This window comes from Macrobrachium nipponense, chromosome 46, assembly GCF_015104395.2.
Source record: "Macrobrachium nipponense isolate FS-2020 chromosome 46, ASM1510439v2, whole genome shotgun sequence".
NCBI classification, from domain to species: domain Eukaryota; kingdom Metazoa; phylum Arthropoda; class Malacostraca; order Decapoda; family Palaemonidae; genus Macrobrachium; species Macrobrachium nipponense.
The window spans coordinates 12,658,640-12,677,484 of record NC_061106.1 but is presented as its reverse complement, the minus strand read 5'-3'; the positions used below and the strand labels follow the sequence as shown (position 1 = coordinate 12,677,484).

General features: G+C 45.1%; 1 protein-coding gene across 2 annotated transcripts in view; it reads right to left on the bottom strand.

Moving 5' to 3' along the window:
- Positions 1–2,788: 2,788 nt before the first annotated feature.
- Positions 2,789–18,845, bottom strand: part of LOC135214752 (putative phosphatidate phosphatase) — a 57,687-nt gene continuing 41,630 nt past the window's right edge. The window contains exon 7 of one of the 2 annotated variants that reach the window (XM_064249101.1): positions 2,789–2,956. In XM_064249101.1, coding sequence (XP_064105171.1) covers positions 2,870–2,956 — 87 coding nt within the window. In that variant the 3' untranslated portion in view covers positions 2,789–2,869. The remainder of the gene's footprint in view (positions 2,957–18,845) is intronic. The other variant, XM_064249100.1, reaches the window with a different exon arrangement.

Below are 18,845 nucleotides of genomic sequence, written 5' to 3'. Positions count from 1 at the left end.
ATCAACTCCGTCCATGGTCAAAAGTAAAGAACTTAGCCAAGCGGGGGTACCCTTCAATATCCCCTTCCAGTGTTAACCATTCACAACGGATTGCCTCCCTGTCGGGTGGGGGGGTTATCTCAGTTCAAAACAGGTTCAGGGGACTTGGTCAGTTCAATTTCGCCAGCTCCACATAAACGTTCTGGAAGCAATGGCAGTATTTCTTACCTTGAAGAGACTGCTTCCCCGAAAAAGTCTCATCTAAGGCTAGTTTTGGACAGTGCAGTGGTAGTTCATTGCATCAACAGAGGAGGGTCCAAATCCAAGCATGTGAACCATGTCATGATAGCCATCTTTGCCCTAGCAAAACAAACACAAATGGCATCTGTCCGCCACTCACCTGGCGGGGGTAAGAAATGTGATAGCAGACGCTTTGTCCCGTCGTCCCTCTGGAATCAGAATGGTCCCTAGACGACGGGTCATTCCAGTGGATATGCCGGAGAGTCCCAGGTCTCCAAGTAGATTCTCTTCGCCTCACAAGCAAACCACAAGCTCCCTTGCTATGTGGCCCCCTCCCAACCTGGACCCTTTGGCTTATGCCACGGACGCCCATGTCGTTAGATTGGGATCAGTGGAGAAAAATTTGTTTTTTCCTCCAGTGAATCTTCTCTTGAAAGTCTTAAGCAAGCTGAGGACTTTCAAGGGAATAGTAGCTCTGATTGCACCGGACTGGCCCAAGAGCAACTGGTATCCTCTTCTTCTTGGAATTGGGTCTCCGACCTCAACGGATTCCCAATCCCAACCCCGCTGTCACAATCAGTACAAATGAGTGGACTGTGTTCGCTTCCTCAGGAATTCTTCAGACCCTAACTTATGGACTTCATGAAGTTTGCGGCTAATAAAGATGCTAAATATTGATCCACAAAATATCTCTCTAGAATCAGATAAGAGAGAATCAACTATTAGACAATATGACTCAGCTGTTAAAAAATTAGCATCCTTCCTGAAAGAATCAAACACTACAACCATGACAGTTAATCTAGCTATATCCTTTTTCAGATCCTTGTTTGAAAAAGGTTTAACAGCTAGCACTATTACTACTCATAAATCGGCTTTGAAGAAGATCTTTCAGTTAGGTTTTCAGATAGATCTGACTGAATCTTATTTCACGTCTATTCCTAAAGCCTGTGCTAGACTTAGACCTTCTCAAAGCCTACTGCAGTTTCATGGTTCTTAATGATTGTCCTTCAAACTACTTCAGATACTGACAACTCGTCCTGTACATTCATAATGCTTCTTAGAAAGACATTATTTTATTAAGCCTAGCTTCAGGAGCTAGAATTTCAGAACTGTCGGCTCTATCCAGAGATGCGGGTCATGTGGAATTCCTGCCCTCAGGAGAAGTTCTGCTTGCTCCGGATCGTAGTTTTTTGGCTAAAAATGAGGATCCTCTTGCAGGTGGGCCCCTTGGAAAGTCATCCGCACTTCCGCAAGACCCTTCTCTTGCCCAGTATCAACTTTAAAGAGCCTTTCTATCTCGTACATCCTCAGATCCTCAGGTCCTCTCTTATGAGAGAGAAAGGTGTACTTTGTCAGTAAAAGGTATTAGACAACAAATCCTTTACTTCATTAAACAACCAATCCTGATTCATTTCCAAAAGCACATGACATCAGGGGAGTAGCCACCTCAATTAATTACTTTCAACATATGAACTTTGAGGATCTTAAAAAGTATACTGGATGGAAATCTCCGACAGTCTTTAAACGTCATTATCTAAAGTCCTTGGAATCTTTAAAATTTTCAGCAGTAGCAGCGGGAAACATTGTTGCTCCATGGTAACTGTTCTAGTAGTTGTAGTAGCAGATCCAGGTTTCCTCCTTTCTACCTACCTCATCCAACATACCTCACCCTATCGCCATGCTACTCGGATATCCTAGCCTTAGCCGCTGAAATCATATTAGTGGATTGTCCCTTATTTTTTTTGCTAGGGACATCCACACCTTGTACTGATAATGTACTTCAGTGTAACTACCCTTATTTTTATGCTAGGGTAGGACACAATGTGTTTATATTTTGTAAATAAGTTATCTAAGTAAATCTATTTTGTTAAAATTACACTGCATTATTATAATTTACTGTGTTTATTTTAATTTTAAGTACTTTACATTACTAACTTTCTTTTATGTTACTGTTTAGAATAAGTTAGACTTAAGTACTTAGTTATATGCTGTAATTGATTTACTTATATTATATCCCTCATTTTACAACTGCTTTTCATTTGTCCTTTTTTCCCATCTTGTCTGTTTCTCTGGTACTCTTTCATAGGCCGACACGAGCTGAGCCCAGAAAAGGGATTTTGACGAAGGAAAAATCTATTTCTGGTGATTGGCTCGTGTCGCCCTATGAAACCCACCCTGTATTGTTTGCCCCCCCCTCCCCCCTGCAGGATCAAGATGTTTTTAGATTAAGGATGTCCGCTAGGGGCGCTGTTGTCCGTGGCGTCCTCTAGTAGTAGTAGTAGCGACCGCATCGCCTGTTAGTATCAGCTCTCTCTTGTGGGGATTCTGATTGGAAGTTCTAATTGGTGAATGTCTCGTGGTAGTGTTCCCACTCGCCCCTATTGCCATACCGACACTTCTTTTAAGAGTGAGCGAGTCAGTTTTACGACATTTTCTTAATTTTGTTTTTCTCTGGTAATTTTAGATTAATTTACCTAGAAAGAATGATATTAAGGATCCTTTCATAGGGCGACACGAGCCAATCACCCAGAAATAGATTTTCTCCTTCGTAAAATCCCTTTATGCAGACATTGAATTGCTTTAAATATAATTAAACTTAAATATTTTTTAGGATGAAAGGTTAAGACATCACAGATTTAACTACCTAGCTTCATCGTTTGGATTCTTGATGGCTTGACTTCATTGCTTTTATTTTTTCTGGTAGTTCTCTGTTGAACCAATTGGAAAAGTAATTCAGCTGAAAAGGAATAAATTAAAAACAATTACACCATGTAAATACTGTAATATCATAGTCTAAAACTACTTTATCTTGAAGCATAATACTAAGGCTCAATACTTAGAAATTCAGTTTCAAAAATGTTGAAAAATCACTTAACTTTACATTTACAGAAAATGATATTGTTATGATACAATAAAGTTTCATACATACTTACCTGGCAGATATATACATAGCTAAGACTCCGTCGTCCCGACAGAAATTCAAATTTCGCGCACACGCTGCAGTAGGTCAGTGATCTACCGTCCCTGCCCTGGGTGCAGGATTAGGAACCATTCCTGTTTTCTATCATATTTTTTCTCTTCCACCTGTCTCCTTGCGGGGTGGAGGCTGGGTGGGCCCTAATCGTATATATCTGCCAGGTAAGTATGTATGAAACTTTATTGTATCATAACAATATCATTTTCATACAATCAACTTACCTGTCAGATATATACATAGCTGATTGGCACCCTTCGGTGGAGGGTAAGAGACAGCTACTATATGGAATAGACAGGTAAACAACATATGTTGTAGGTATAAATAAACCTTGGTTCCTACCTGATAGGTGGTAGACTTCGTGGGTGTTTGCCCAGTAGTCTGCATCACCAATCAAGAAACTTTAGCGAGATATGTGATCTATGGCCAAGAGTTCTTGTGGGTCTGCCGAAGGGGTCTTATCCACTTACTCGGGCAGAGCCTGAAAGGACTTTGTCAATGGGTGCTGATCCACTTATATGACAATACACCTTATGAAGGAGCGCAACACCGATCCCGATCACCTGATCCTAACACGAGGGTTCGCGCTCAAATTGGAAAGAGTTATCCCCACACTCCTTTCAAAAACCCCAATAATTTCACTAAGTTAAAAAACTTTAACTCAAAGTTAAGGATCAGTGTCGGCTCCTTATCCAGTAACGTATCCGCAGAAACGTATAAACCAAAAGAGAAGGATCTCTCGTAGGTTAACTTGACATCCTTTGTGTAATGAGAAGTCAACACAGAGTTGCCTCTACCGTACACAGTAACTATGTCTTATTATGACATATTGTTATGTAAAAGAACAAGAATTTGCAAAAAGCAGCGAACTTCCTGCGCTTTAATTCTCAGCTGTTTGAGGAATCAAGTCACTAATGAAGTGCTTAGGAGATCTCCATGTTTCAAAGAAGGACCAGGGCTTTCTTGAAATGGATCTCACCCGACTGAAGCCTGAAGCCTGGCAGGAACCTCGCGCCTGGCTGGTGCTTCGCTCTTGGTTGGCGCCTAGCGCTTGTCTGGTACCTTTCGCTTGACTGGCGCCCTCGCATCTGGATGACACTTCGCGTCTTAGCTGGAGATTCGCGCCTAGAGCCTGGCTTGCGCCTGGCTGGCGCCTGCGCCTCGCGCCTGGCTGGCGCCTCGCGCCTGGCTGGCGCCTCGCGCCTGGCTGGCGCCTCGCGCCTGGCTGGCGCTTTGTGTCTGCCTGGCGCCTCGCGCCTGCCTGGCCTTGCTGCCTGGCTGGCGTCTAGCTCCTGGTTGGAGTGGCGCCGCGCCGCCTGGAGCTCGCGGCTGGCGGCACCTCGCGCCTGGCTGGCGCTCGCGCCAGGTGGCGCTTTCGCGCCTGCCTGGCGCCTCGCGCCTGGCTGGCGTTTCGCGCCAGGTTGGCGCTTTGTGCCTGCCTGGAGCTTGGCGCTTTGCCTGGCATGGCTGCCTTGCTTGCCTGCCTGGAGCTTCGCCGCTGGCTGGTACCTCGCGCCTGCCTGGCGCCTCGCGCCTGGGGTGGCTCCTCCCCCACTTGCCTGGAGCTTCGAGCTTGGGTAGAGTCTCGAGGATGTATGGCAATGTCCACTCGGACACTCTTATCTGTCTATATGTTCGCATCTAGCGCATCTGTCAGGTTGTAGGCCCGGTTCTTTCTCCTCATCAGACAATGACAGTGTCTTGGGGCTGTCTGCAGGTTTGTCTTCTTCCTTAAGGACTGTGTCAGAAGGTCTTGAGTCGCCTTCTCAGTTAATGAACGAGAAATGTCCTTCACTACTGAGAAGGGAACAAAAAGTCAGACAAAGGCGAGTACAGAAGCGCTGCCCTCTGAGCGTGGGAGACCGCTTTGGTTAAAAAGACACTATATACTGTCCTCTTTTTAAGAAGACCTGCTCCAAACAAAGAGGAGATCTCAACCGAGCCATCCTGATCCGCTTTGTCTATAGACAAAAGATACACAGAAGGACTTCTGGTTCGAGTCCTTCAGAATCATGGGCTTTCTTGGACATCACCCCAAGGGACCAATCTAAGAAGTTGAAACTCAATACATGAAAGAGTCCCTTGAGGAGATGGTCCAGTTCTGAAATGCCCCAAGTTATACGGGCAGAGTTCAAACCTTGTCTACGTGAAGCGTCAACTAAGGTCGAAAAGTCCGCTTCTGACGTAGACGGAAGAGAAAATACCCCCTATTCTCTCCCGTCTGATATCAAATGCCTCTTTTACCAGCTAGTCTCGCTGGAGGCATGCAGAAGACCGTTCTAACTAACACCTTCTTCAAATGGCGGGCTTCAATTCTAAGAAAAAACGAAAGATTTCTTCGTCTTTGCACTCGAGAAAAGAGCGCGCGGAGAAGGAGGAGAGGCAGGAGTCAAGTCGTCTCCATACTCCTCTAGAAGCAAGGCTGTCAAAACATTATAGTTTCGACAGTCCTCTCTTCCTTGAAACTCCTCCTCCGAGTTTACTTCTAACTCGGGGTCTAGATGAGTCTCCGTTGCTAATTCAGTACGTCTTTCCTCTGGAGGAGACAAACTCCTAAAAGGAGAGGGCTAAGGGAATGATATTCCTTCCTCTTCCCCGCTTTGTTAATAGTCCTGGAAGGCGCCAACAGCCCAGGCTTCTCTCCATAAATGGATGACGCTTCCCGCTTGGATGACGCTCTAGTCAGCCAAGCGTCCTGGCTGACGCCTCCCGTTTGTGTGGCTGCTGACGTCTGGATGACGCCTCGCGCCTGGAAGACGCTTCGCTCTCAAAGGCGTCCTAATCTGGCGCCAAAATTTTGGTTGGAGCCTCGCGTCCTAAAGCAGCTTTAAATGACTATTCATGTCTTGACGACGTCTCACGTCTCTCTGGCGTTACGTGTCTTCCGTAAGATTCTCCCGATCTCGCTCTCGAAACCGAAGCCTCTGCGATATGTTTGGAAGCTTCACGTCTGCATGACGCCTCTCGCTTCGCAGGGAGAGAGGACGAGACTTCTTGATTGGAAGCGCAACGTCCTTCCTACGAGGCGCTAACACTACCCACCAAAGAGGCCAGTTGCTCTTGTACTGGCAAGATAATCTTCCTTGAAGCTTTTCCCACGTCATCTTCAATCGGGGGAGAAGTAGGAAAAGGAAGCAGTCTATAGGAAGCCTGTTCGTCTTCTCACAACTCTTCCCAATAAATGTTAAACATGTAACAGTTATTATCGTCGATCGAGAAGGATCTCTTTGTTAACGCGAATAGGAGCGAAAAAAGAGATTCTCGATGCTCTATGCGATATGAGAGTGTCGTGGAAATGGCCTAAGTGATTAAATGGGTAACGAAATCAGGAACGAATCTTGCCGTTTACCGAGCTTGGTGTCCGAGAGTCTACTGGACTCCTAGGTTAATAACTCGCTAAAACGAGAAAAATCTTGGAATGGTGCTCTTGGCTCACTGCGCCAGGCTGGCGCTTCTGGCGCAAATTTTGCGCCAGGGCTGGCGCTTCTGGAGCATTGCGCCAGGTTGGTACTTCTGGCGCGTTGCGCCAGACTGGCGCTTTCTTCTAATTCTTTTTATGTTATGTGCCAGAAACAGCTGTGCCTTTATGGTACCAGACATCCTTTCACATGTTAATTCCGTTCTTAGTAGGAAAAAACTTTATATACGTAGTATAGTCCATTCAGGGAAACAAGTTCTGTCCCAAAGAGAATGTTTCCCATCCGACTCATCCATCTCTTCTGAGCAGGTACTCTAATAAGCTATGCTTTCGTAGCCTGAGAGCATTACATAATATAATGTTCTGCTTCGATAGAATCCTTTAATAATGTTACCTACGGTAAACCGCATTGAAAGGTTGTACTATCTCTCTATTGAAACTTCTTAGCAAAAGGCATACAATATTTATTTATGTTAGCTTAATTATCCCTCAATCCGAGGTTAAGACCGCGATTGTAGGGGAGAGATACGGAAAGTTATTCCCTCCCGCAGGAGAGAGAGAGATTCGCCCGACCGCTCATGACTGACACCTACATGGTACTGACAGTAACTGGCATAGGCGTACTGCGTTGGTCTCAGGCTCTCAGCGAAAGCAGTCCCCGCTTACTCTTCCAGAGTTGCCAGCTACTCCAATTAATAAAGGAATTTAATAAAATTATTATCGAACTTCAGGAAGTTCTTATTAAAGCATATTTAAGCGAAACAAGACTTCGATAAATCTAGAAGCTAAGTAGGTGTAGTCTTAACAATCCCTTTAAGCGTAGTCCTTCCTAGGAAAGACGTAGAAGGATACTTGTAATTGAGTTGCACAGAAAAGAAGTAACTACGGTATGTGTTTATGAATTGACCGTATCGTATTCTCATACAGCAGAAACTCTACTACCTTCTACTATCTCGTTCTTTTCGTTAATAGAACGATAGAAAGAGTATATATATACATACATATATATATATATATATAATATATATATATATATATATAATATATATATATACATACATATATATATATATCCTTAAGGAACGAAGTTAATCAAGGAACTCTTTAAATCTTCGTGATTTCTTCATAAATCGCGGAAGAGACAGAATTCCTGTTCATCACTAGGGTTTACGGAAGGAAGTAGATATTTTTCTATCCGCCATCATACCCAAACATCGATGAGATCTTATTAGAAAAACTCCCAAAGCTCTTGCCTCCTCATCAAACGAGGGAAGAGCATGGATGAAGGAGAGAGTCGCATTGAGAGGAACTGCCTAACAAAGGAGTCTTCTGAATAATGAAAGGGCTTCTCTTAGTATCAGAATCCTTCTGACAAAAGCAACGGCCGCCTGTGCGACATCTTGCACATTTGCCAGGGGAAAGTTGTTCAAGTTAAAAATTCAAAGAGGAGTCTCGCGACTGACCTCTCTCTAATGAAGATTTTGAAATCTTCTGACGCCTGGCGTCTGGATCCTTGCTCCTAGCGCCTAGCGTCTGGATAGTTCCGCGCGCCTGGAATGTTCCGCACGCTAGAAAGGAGACTCGCTCCTGGAACGTTCCGCTTGCGTGGAAGGTCCCGTGCGCCCTAATAGATCCGAGCGCCTCTAGTCTTGATATACGAGCCTCTTGCCAGAAAACGTTCAATGGAAGCATCCTTCTGATTGCCATTCTACTATAAGGCTCCTTAGTTTAAGCCGCCTGTTTTCTCTTTGAAGGCGCCTTGCGCAAGAAAGAAAGTTCTGGAACGCGGCTCTCACTCAGTTGCTGGAACGCGGCTCGCGTTTATCTGTATGAACGAGGCTCGCGCTAGTCTGATGGAAACGCGTCTCGCGCTAGGTCTGTTGGAACGCGGCCTCGCTGCTGGCTGTTGGACCGTGGCTCGCGCTAGCTTGCTGGCTGGCTCCTCAGCCTCTCGCTCAGTGAGTCAGTGTTCTCTTTATTCAGAGAACGAGCCAAGATCGTACGAAATTCTTAACATGGAACATTTCTCTTTTTTTTTTTTTCGTCTTTTTCGGTGATGTAAGATGAAGGAAACGGAAAGAACAGACGCACTTTTTGTAAACGGCTTGCCTTTGCAATGGCTTATCCCTGGTCAGTCTGGGAACGTATTTACAGAATCCCGGCCGAGGGAACGCCTCCGATCGGTGGGGATTCTCCATAACCCCTAAGTAAGGCTTTCGACTTTCCTTCTCCATCTGGGCGTTGTGAGTTTGGAAGAAGGTCTAGGCCTGGAGCGAGGGAGAAAGAGCCAGATCGAAAAACGCACCCTCTACTAACTTAGGACGCCTTTCCAATGGCGAACTTAGGCCAGTCTGGGACGATCTACAGATCCTGACCGAGGGGTGACGCCTGATCGGTGGGGAATTCTCCATAAACCATCCGTAAGGCTTTCGACTTTCCTTCTCCTCGGGTATGTGAGCTTGGCAACGAGGTCTTAGGCCTGGGAGCGAAACACAGAGGCCGAACAGAACCGCACCCTCCACTGCCACTAACACTGAACAGTAAAAATCACCTTCTTACCATTTCTTCAATAGTCTGGTTTATTTAGAGCTACCTTCCTTTGTCTTCAAATTGACCAATATGAAATTTGGAAGATTCTGTTGAAGTAAGAAGGAGATGCGGCTACCACAACTACTAGGTAACTGTTAATGCCTAACCTAAATGCTCGTTTAGTAACGAGAAGCGTATATAAACTTCTAAAGGAAGCGTTAACTATTCTTTCCTTACATCGTCAAGGAAGGGGGGGAAAGTTTAGCTCATATCAATTTCTTAACATTTTACCTAACACGTTATTATGAATAAATATTAAAAGTTTTTCCTTCTTGCAAACTAGTGTGATTGTCTACGAAAAGTTCAGGTAGTTTACCACGTAAAGAACAAGTTCTTCGAAATTTTCGAAGGCCAAAAGTTATCAAAACAAAAATTAAATTTAATTTACAGCGTCTATGCCGAACCAAAGATACCAGTACTTCCCTGCTCAAAAAGACTAGCCCAGAACGATCGATGGCGATGAAATTCCAAAAAATTCAAGTCAGAGGAAACTGCAAACGTTTGCTTTACATTCCAAGCGACCAGAAAAAAATATGATAGAAAACTAGGAATGGTTCCTAATCATGCCAATCCAAGGGGAGGCAGGACGGTAGTATAAACCCTGGGAACCTTACCTGCAGCGTGTGCCGCGAAATTTTGAACTTTCTGTCGGGGGACGACGGAGTCCTTAGCCTATGTATTATATCTGACCAGGTAAGTTGATTGTATGAAAAAAAATTTTAATTTATGAAAGTTTTATTTTACAATATTTCTCTGGTTTTTCCTTTTTATTTTTCATACAAGACTGGGAACATGATAAAGCCAGGTCCTTTTACAGATACCTGGAAAACAGCGAGGTTTACTAGTTCTTCAGCCAAAGTTAAACATACGATTTTACCATTTCTACAAAAGTTATTAAACGGTCCAGGTGTAGTTACCAGCAAAATTTAATAGGTTGCTTATAAACAAATGATGCGATAAAACCAATTTCCATCCACAATATTACTACAACTGACATTGTTGTCAGAAAGTTTTTTTAATTTGGCTTGTCGGTCACAAGCAAAAACTTGTAAGCTCACCCATTCTGGTTATAGGCCATTCCAGGGTTTTCGTTCTAAGAACATTGGCGTCTGGATCCAATTTCTGGCGCTAGGTGTGGCCTAACGTTCAGTTCATGGAAGCATTGTGGGCTCTTCTAGGTTTTCTTTGCTCAGGTTGTTAATAAAACACTATCTATGATTGTGGATACTACCTACTTAGTTCAATCATCTGCAAAGCCCAGAAAAGGGGCACTGACAAGAAAGGGATCTTGTTAACACTGAAGGCATGCAGCTCTGACCCTCGCTACAGATCTAAGCACCGATCAGAGTTGGGGCTACTGGAATGAGTCCTGGAATCTATTCGTATGGAAAAAACCTAACCATAATTTGTAACCAGGTGTAATCTTTGGCTCCATGGCATCAGCCACCCCATATGGCTTGGACCACAGTTTTTGGATAAAATAAAACTGTTAACGAGGTGAAAGCATCTCTGATTTTGTTTCAAATGCACACTAGAATAACTACTATCTAACGCCGTATGTGTACGTACCTGGGTAGTTACCTAGCCATTAAAAGAACAAATATCACTAAAACAGCAGACGATGGACCTACCAGTTTTCGGCAAAGAAATGGAGGCAACTGACAGTAAAAAACCCATCCAGGTTGGATTTCAGGTTGACCACTCTTCTTGTAGAGCTCAAATTATCAATATATCTTTGGCTTAATACATTATGTCCCCTGTAAACCATGGGGGGGTTAGGGACCAACAAACCGCTTGAGTGGACAATCAGCATTAAGTTCATGTAGTAAAGTGGGGTTTGTTTACTATATGAAGTCTCAGTACCAGGCAAGCGGACAAAACAAAAACTTGGGAACTTGATAGGCTGGAGGCGAACATACAGTAACCTTGGTGGTGCTTCTACATATGAAATTCGGTTTTTAAAGATAATTTTTGCCTTTGTCAAATTCTACTTTTCCATCCTTCAAAAGAGTTCTTGATCTGTCAAGATTTTATGTTCGATAAAATCCAGAATACCTTGCAACCTTGTCTCTATTCGCTGCCATTGTTTATAATAGTGACCCCTGTAGATGACGACACCACCAATGCCAGTACAGTAGTACCGCGGAGAATACGAAAGGCTCCAAAACTTACGGAAAAATCCAAGATACGGAAAGGCCAATGCGAAAAATTTTAATGCTCAACATACGAAAAAGCTTTTCAAGATACGAAAGGTTGGTGCTGTAAAAGTACCGAGATTCGGGCCCGGACCACCGAAAAAGAACAATTTTAAAAAAACTCCCGCGGCCGCAAACTGAGTAAACTCGCCACCATGCCTCCCGCTCTCCCATTGGTTCCTGATGCTAGTCCCCACCCCTTAAGGTCCTGCTCTCCTATTGGTCAGCATTCTACCCCTTGCTTGGGCTTTAACGTATTCTATTGGTAAAAGGTTTGCTTGTAAATTGAAAAACTTATTCATGCCAATACAATTTAAAAATAAAAAGAAAAATTAGGTAAAGATAGAATAAAGAATAGAAATGAATGGGTTATTATAACTGGTTTGGTAGTTTCTCAGTCGTTGAAGAGAGATAATGAAAATTTCTGGCCGTTTAAATGTGTAAAAGTGATTGGCCTTGGCGATCGTTCGATACTCGTAAGTGCTGGATGTAAACAGACGTTTTGGGAAGCGTTTTTTTTTGTTTTGGTTGTTTAATTATAGTTTAATGGGTTAAAGTTAATAATTATTTGAAACATGAGTACATGCCAATACATTTAATAAAAAAATTGTGGAATTATATCTTCATAAATAAATGATATTGTTATGTTACAATAAAGTTTCATACATACTTACCATGGCAGATATATACATAGCTAAGACTCCGTCGTCCCCGACAGAAATTCAAAATTTCGCGCCCACATTCGCCTACAGGTAGGTCCAGGTGGATCTACCGGGCCTGCCCTGGGTGGCAGGAACTAGGAACCATCCCCGTTTTGTTCTAATCCATATTTTTGTCTCTTCTTCCAACCTGTCTCCTGCGGGGAGGCTGGGTGGGCCTTTAATTGTTAATATTATCGCCAGGTAAGTATGGTATGAAACTTTATTGTAACAATAACAATATCAATTTTCATACAATCAAACTTACTGGTCAGCATATATACATAAGCTGATTGGCACCCTTCGGTGGAGGTAAGAGACAGCTAACTATTATGGGAATAGACAGGTTAAAACCAACATATGTTGTAGGTATAAAAAAATAAAACCTTGGTCCGTACCGATAGGTGGTGGAGACTTGGTGGGGTTTGTTTGCCCAGTAGTTCTTGCATCACCTCAAGAAACTTTAGCGAGAATAATGGTGCTCTATGGCCAAGAGTTCTTTTAGGTGGGTCTGACCGATGGGGGTCTTACCCACTTACTCCAGCAGAGCCTAAAAGGACTTTGTCAATGGGGGTGCTGATCCACTTATATGACAATTAACACCTTATGCAAGGAGCAGACCAACCCAATCCCGACCACCATGATACCTAACCATGTGTTAGGAACTAAGGATTGTTACGGAAGTTATCCCCGAACTCGTCACAACAACCGTAACTCAAAAAAACCACTACCGAAAACACATACATAATTTTTCAAAAAAAAATTTATACTCAAAACTAATTGGATATGACGAGAATTCTTCTTATTGAACCAACCATAGACGGCCGCCCGTGCGAGCCATGAATCCTCCATTGTTCGAAAGAGATTCTCGACCAATTATCCAAAAAGAAGAACAGTATATTACATTCTAAGGATTGGTGTCGGCTCCGTTTACCGTACCCAAGAAATAGTATCTGCCCGATACCGATAGGACCTAGAGAAAAGCACTTCTCCATACGTCAACACGCACGTCTTTTCAAGTAATGAGATGGCAAATACCGAGTTGCCAATCTCCAATATGTCGTATTCTAATATGTTTTAAGTGGGACATATTGTTATAAAAACGGGAGAGAGACGTCGCGCAACCGCTCGTACGTTTCGTGAGCTTTGTTACTCTCAGAAGTTGTCAATTGTTCGTCCTGGCCGGACAGGAACCTTTTGGTGGAGCTTCCGTAATGGACGTTCCTTACAAAGAACGCTAGAGCGTTCTTTGACATCAAGTAACCCTTGTCTTGTGGGGTCTTTGACCGCGCACCAAAGAACCACCTTGTCGTAAGAGCCTCCCAACTGACGGTTTCCTCATTGCAAGATAGAACTTCAGTGGCTCTAAACAGGGCAATAGAGACCTCTTCTTGCTTCTCTGCCTACGAGACTAGGGACCATTCCTTTCTTGATTTCGAATGACCTAGGCCAGGGATTCGTTTGCGGGATTCTCTGTTTTTCGTCTTAAAAACAGAGTTTTGTAAACGAGCAAATCGCCGAGTTCCTTGAAGTCCTTCCTTGAATCTACTTTATCCTGCCAGAGCCTTGTAACACTCACTAATTCTTTTTGTCCGTTTGACTAACGATCAAAAGAAAGAATAGGAATTTTTCTAGTTACGTCTCTAAATTGAGGCCTGATGAGGAGGTTGCAAAATCTATCCGAAAGACAGATATTTGAGGACTACGTCCAAAATTCCAGTTCGGAGGTAACTGGGCTCTTTAGGACCGTTTGGCACGTCTCAAAAGATTTCTTATTGAGACGTGGAGATCTTTGTTTATTTGCCACGATTTAAACCTCTGTTCCTGAATGACAGACCGAAGAGCATACTCCTTGTATCCCGTTTATGGTGGATACGGCTAGCTAGATGCGATTTTCACTCTCTAGGAAATAGCAAGAAAGATCAGCAAATTTCCGCTTATAGAGGTAGAGGAGGAGGACAACTTCTTTGGCTCTTAAACCAACCACCTTCTAAAGGAACCCCTCCCACTTCGACTGGTATACTTTCGAAGGTGGATGGTTCTGGCGAGCTCTCGCCCCCCGTGCTCGCGCTTGCCCACTTCGCGGAAAAGAAACCGCCTCCTCGCTCTGACAAGTCTTTCGATAGTCCCGAAAGGCAGTCAGAGCGAGGAGGGGGCGGGGAGGGGTTTTTGATGGTACCATCTTGAAGTGGGTGGTTGTTTTGAGAAGATCCGGTCCTTCCTAGGTAGGGATCTTGGAAAAGTCGTACGATCCACTTCCACCACCTCCGTGAACCATTCCTGGGGCCGGCCAAAAGGGGGCTATTCAAAGTCATCCCTGGTCTCTTTTTGACGCCACAAACTTTTTCAATAACTAACCCCAGGATTTTGAATGGGGAAAAAAGCGTTAAACACGTACCACTCGAGAACCAGTTTCTAGCAGGAAGGCGTTCTACCATAATTGCACTCTTGGGTCTTCCACTGACCGAGCAAAAAAACCAGCTGGGAGCCTTTTTGAAATGTTATGTTGCGAATTAGATCCAACGTGAGGAGTTCCCCACAGAGGACAGAGGATCCGGCGACCATACTTCCTCGTGCAGAGTCCATTCTGTATGGAAGGGACCTGGTTCCTCCTGGATGCCGCCTGTCCGCCCTCACATTCCCTTAATCCCTGTACGAAAAACCTGTCCAGCAGGGAGGAGATGTTCCTGTGAAGGAACGTCCAAAAGTAATAAGGTCCCCTCGTGAGTTCGTAAAGGAACGAGGAAGTTGAGTCCCCCCACTCCCTGTTTCCAGAATGTAGGCAAGTGCGGTGGTGTTTGTCCACGTTACTTGGTAACTACCATTGTCTCTCCACCAAAGAGGTTCTAGGCTCTTCCCAAAGCCAGGTGAACGGGCGAAGAGCTCTTTGCAATTTATGTGCCAGGACACCTGTGCTGGTTCCCAGGTGCCTGACACTTCCTCCGAGCCTAATGTCGCTCCCCAACCCGTCTCCGACGCGTCGGAGAACAACACTAGGTCTGGGTTCTTTGATCTTAGAGAGACCCCTTTTGTTCTCTCCAGAGGCAGCAACCACCACTGTAGTGTGCCTTTACCTCCACTGGAATGGGGAAAACGTCCGACAGTTGTCCGTTTTTCCAGCTCCAAGACTTCTTGAGGAAGAATTGAAGTGGACGGATATGAAGTCTTCCGAGAGGGAAGAATTGTTCCAGCGAGGAAAGCGTCCCCAGAAGGCTCAACCATTCCTCACTGACGTTTGCTGTTTCTCTAAGAAGAGAGAGATTATCCTCAAACCTTTTTTCGGTTCTCTCTTGCGAAGGAAAACGAAAACTCCCGACCCCCGAAGAATCCATCCGAATCCCCAGATAGACTAGGTCTTGTCTGGGGGTCATCTGAGACTTCTCGAGGTTCACAAGCAATCCCAACGCCTTGGTCAAATCTAGAGTTAACTTTAGGTCCTCCAAACACTGTCTCTCCGATCTGGCCCTGATGAGCCAGTCGTCTAGGTACATCGAGACATTCACTCCTTTGAGATGAAGAAATCTCGCCACATTCCTCATCAGGCTTGTGAAGACCTGAGGAGCTGTGGACAGGCCGAAACACAAGGCTCTGAACTGAAAGATCCTTCCCCCCGTCATGAAACGGAGGTACTTCTTCGATGAAGGGTGGATCGGGACGTGAAAGTAGGCGTCTTGGAGATCTAGAGACACCATCAATCTCCTTGTCGTAATGACGCTAGGACTGAAGCAGAAGTCTCCATGGAGAACTTCTTCCTTCTGAACAAACTTGTTCAGAGCGCTGACGTCTAGTACTGGTCTCCAGCCTCCCGAGGCTTTCGCCACTAGAGAAAAAGGCGATTGTAAAACCCCGGGGAGTTTTGATCCAGTACTAGTTCTACTGCACTCTTGTCCCACATTTGTTCCACCATTGATCGAAGAGTATCCCTCAGCACAGGATCCTTGTACTTGGCTGATAGTTCCCTTGGTATAGACGTTAGGGGCGGAGTATTCAGGAAAGGGATACGATATCCCTTCCTTAAGATCTTTAGTGAAGACGCGTCTGCGTCTATCAGTGTCCAGGCTTCCACGAATTCCAGGAGCCTGGCACCTACTGGTGTTTGGAGGAGAAATGTTTCATTTGCCCTTTTTAAAGGGACGAAAGGCGGAACCTACCTCTTCTCTCTGGAGCCTTCCTTCTTGCGGGAGGTCTGAGATCGGACCACCTCGAAAGGGCTGCCTAGAAGTGCTAGGTTCTTTCTTGTCCGACACTAAAGCAGGTTTCTTCTTCCTAGCTGACTGCGTCAGAAGATCCTGTGTCGCCTTCTCTGTTAAAGAGTGAGCTACGTCCTTCACTAACTTAGAAGGAAACAAATAGTCCGAAAGAGGAGCATATAGCAGAGCTGCCCTCTGCGCATGCGAGACTGCCTTTGTTAAGAAGGCGCCATACACTGTCCTTTTCTCAAAAGACCTGCTCCAAATAATGCAGAGACTTCCAAAGATCCATCCTGTACTGCTTTGTCGATGCACGACAAAATGCATAACAGGGCTTCAGGTTCGATTCCCTGCGAATCGTGAGCTTTCTTGGACATCACCCCAAGGGACCAATCTAAGAAGTTGAATACTTCCAATACATGGAAAAGTCCCTTGAGGAGATGATCCAGTTCCGAAATACTCCAAGTTATGCGGGCAGAATTAAGACTAGGACGCCTTGAAGCGTCAACTAACGTTGAAAAGTCTGCCTCTGTAGTAGAAGGGAGAGCGATACCCATATCCTCCCCCGTCTTGTACCATATGCCTCTTTTCCCAAGCTAACCTTGCTGGAGGCATGCAAAATACTGTCCTGGTTAAGTCTTTCTTCGACTTCATCCAGGCGTCTAAGGCGTGTAAAGCCCGCTTCATCGAGATGGTGGGCTTCATCTTCAGAAAAGACGAAGTCTTCTTCGCCTTCGCACTCGAAAAGAGCGAGCGCGGAGAAGGGAGGAGCAGCCGGAGTCAACTCGTCTCCGTATTCCTCCCAGAAGCATGGTTGTCAACACCTATAGTTGGACAAGCCCTCTCTTCCAAGATCGTCATCCTCCGAGTTTTCGTGTCGAACTCGTTGATAATCCTGAGTTTCTGTTCTCCTTTCAGAATGTTCCTCTTCTGGGGGAGACAAACTCCTGATCGGAGAGGGGCTAAGGGAATGAAAGTCTTTCCTTTTTCCCATTCTGATCGACTTGGAAGCCGTCACAACCTGCGGCTTCTCTCGCGCTTTAGAAGACGTCATGTATGACGCTTCCCGCTCTCCGAGCGTCATGTATGACGTCTCTTGTTGACGTTAGAAGACGCTTCGCGTCCGGAAGACGCTTCGCTTTCTAAGGGCTTCCTACTCGGCGTCACAATCTTGGACGGAGCGTCACGTCTAAGATCCTCTTGATTTGACGCTTCACTTCTAAAAGACGTCTTCCGAGCAGGTGCGAGAGGACGAGACTTCTTAATAGGAAGCGTCACGTCCTTCCGACGGGGCGCTAAAACTCCCACAAGAGATGATAGTTGTTCTTGCACCGCCATAATGATCTTCCTTGACGCTTCTCCTACGTCTAGCGCCTGACGCCCTTCGTCATCACTCGGGGAAGAAGCATGATGGGGTACTTCCTCATAAGCGTCAGGAGACGTTGACGCCACCTTCCGCCTTCTTAATAGCAGACGGGGCGTCATCCGAGAAGCGCTCCGGCCTAGAATCAATGTCTTGCTTCATATGACGCTTCAGCGGTCTCGATAAGGTCGACTTCCTTACACCCTCGTTTAGGTGAGGGAGAGGGAGAGGACGAGAAACACTCGTGAAGGACGCTTTTCCTGTAGCGCCCTTGAGCTGGCCTGCCATGAAGCAAAGCTAGCTGAAGGGACGTCTGACCGTTGGGGATTCCCCACGACCTCCTTAAGGCTTTCGACTTTCCTTCTCCTCTGGGCATGTGAGCTTGGAAGAGGTCTAGGCCTGGGAGCGCCGCAGGGACGATCAAACGCCCCCTCCACAACACTGATAGGGCTCACTTCACTAAAATTTTCACTATCACTAGCCTTACCTTTCGAGTCCGCCATCTTGGACTTCATGTCTCGAATCGTCGCTTTCAGATTGGCGATTTCCGATGCCGAATCGGAAAAGACACTCTGAGAATGAGATTTATAATAGGGAGATTCTCCAGAAGTAGGGTTAAGAATTATTATTTAAAGGCTCAATAGGCCTTGAATTCACACCTTTCAGTCTTCTAACTCTATCCCTCTCTAACTTCTTCAAATAAGAAGTCAAAGTCTTCCATTCTTCTGCATTCAAACTCTCGCATTCCTTACAAGTGTTAGTAGCAGAACACTGCACCCCCCTACATTTACGGCATACAGTGTGAGGATCAACCGAAGCTTTCGGTATCCTCACCCTGCAGCCTACATTCACACACATTCACACTCACATTAGAATCAGACATCCTGAGAAAAATCCAAAAGAGTTATTCCAAAAACAGTCCACAGTAGCGAATGCCAAAACACGATCCAAATACGTCACCAAAAGTCGAAAAAAACGTTGATCAAATGTTTGAAAAAAGAATCCAGTCAGGAGGTAATAACAACAATGTTGATACCACCGGCGACAGAGAAAATATGATAGAAAACGATGGTTCCTAGTCCTGCCACCCAGGGCAGGCCGGTAGATCACCTGACCTACCTGTAGCGAGTGGCAGCGAAATTTTGAATTTCTGTCGGGGACGACGGAGTCTTAGCTAGTATATTATCTGACAGGTAAGT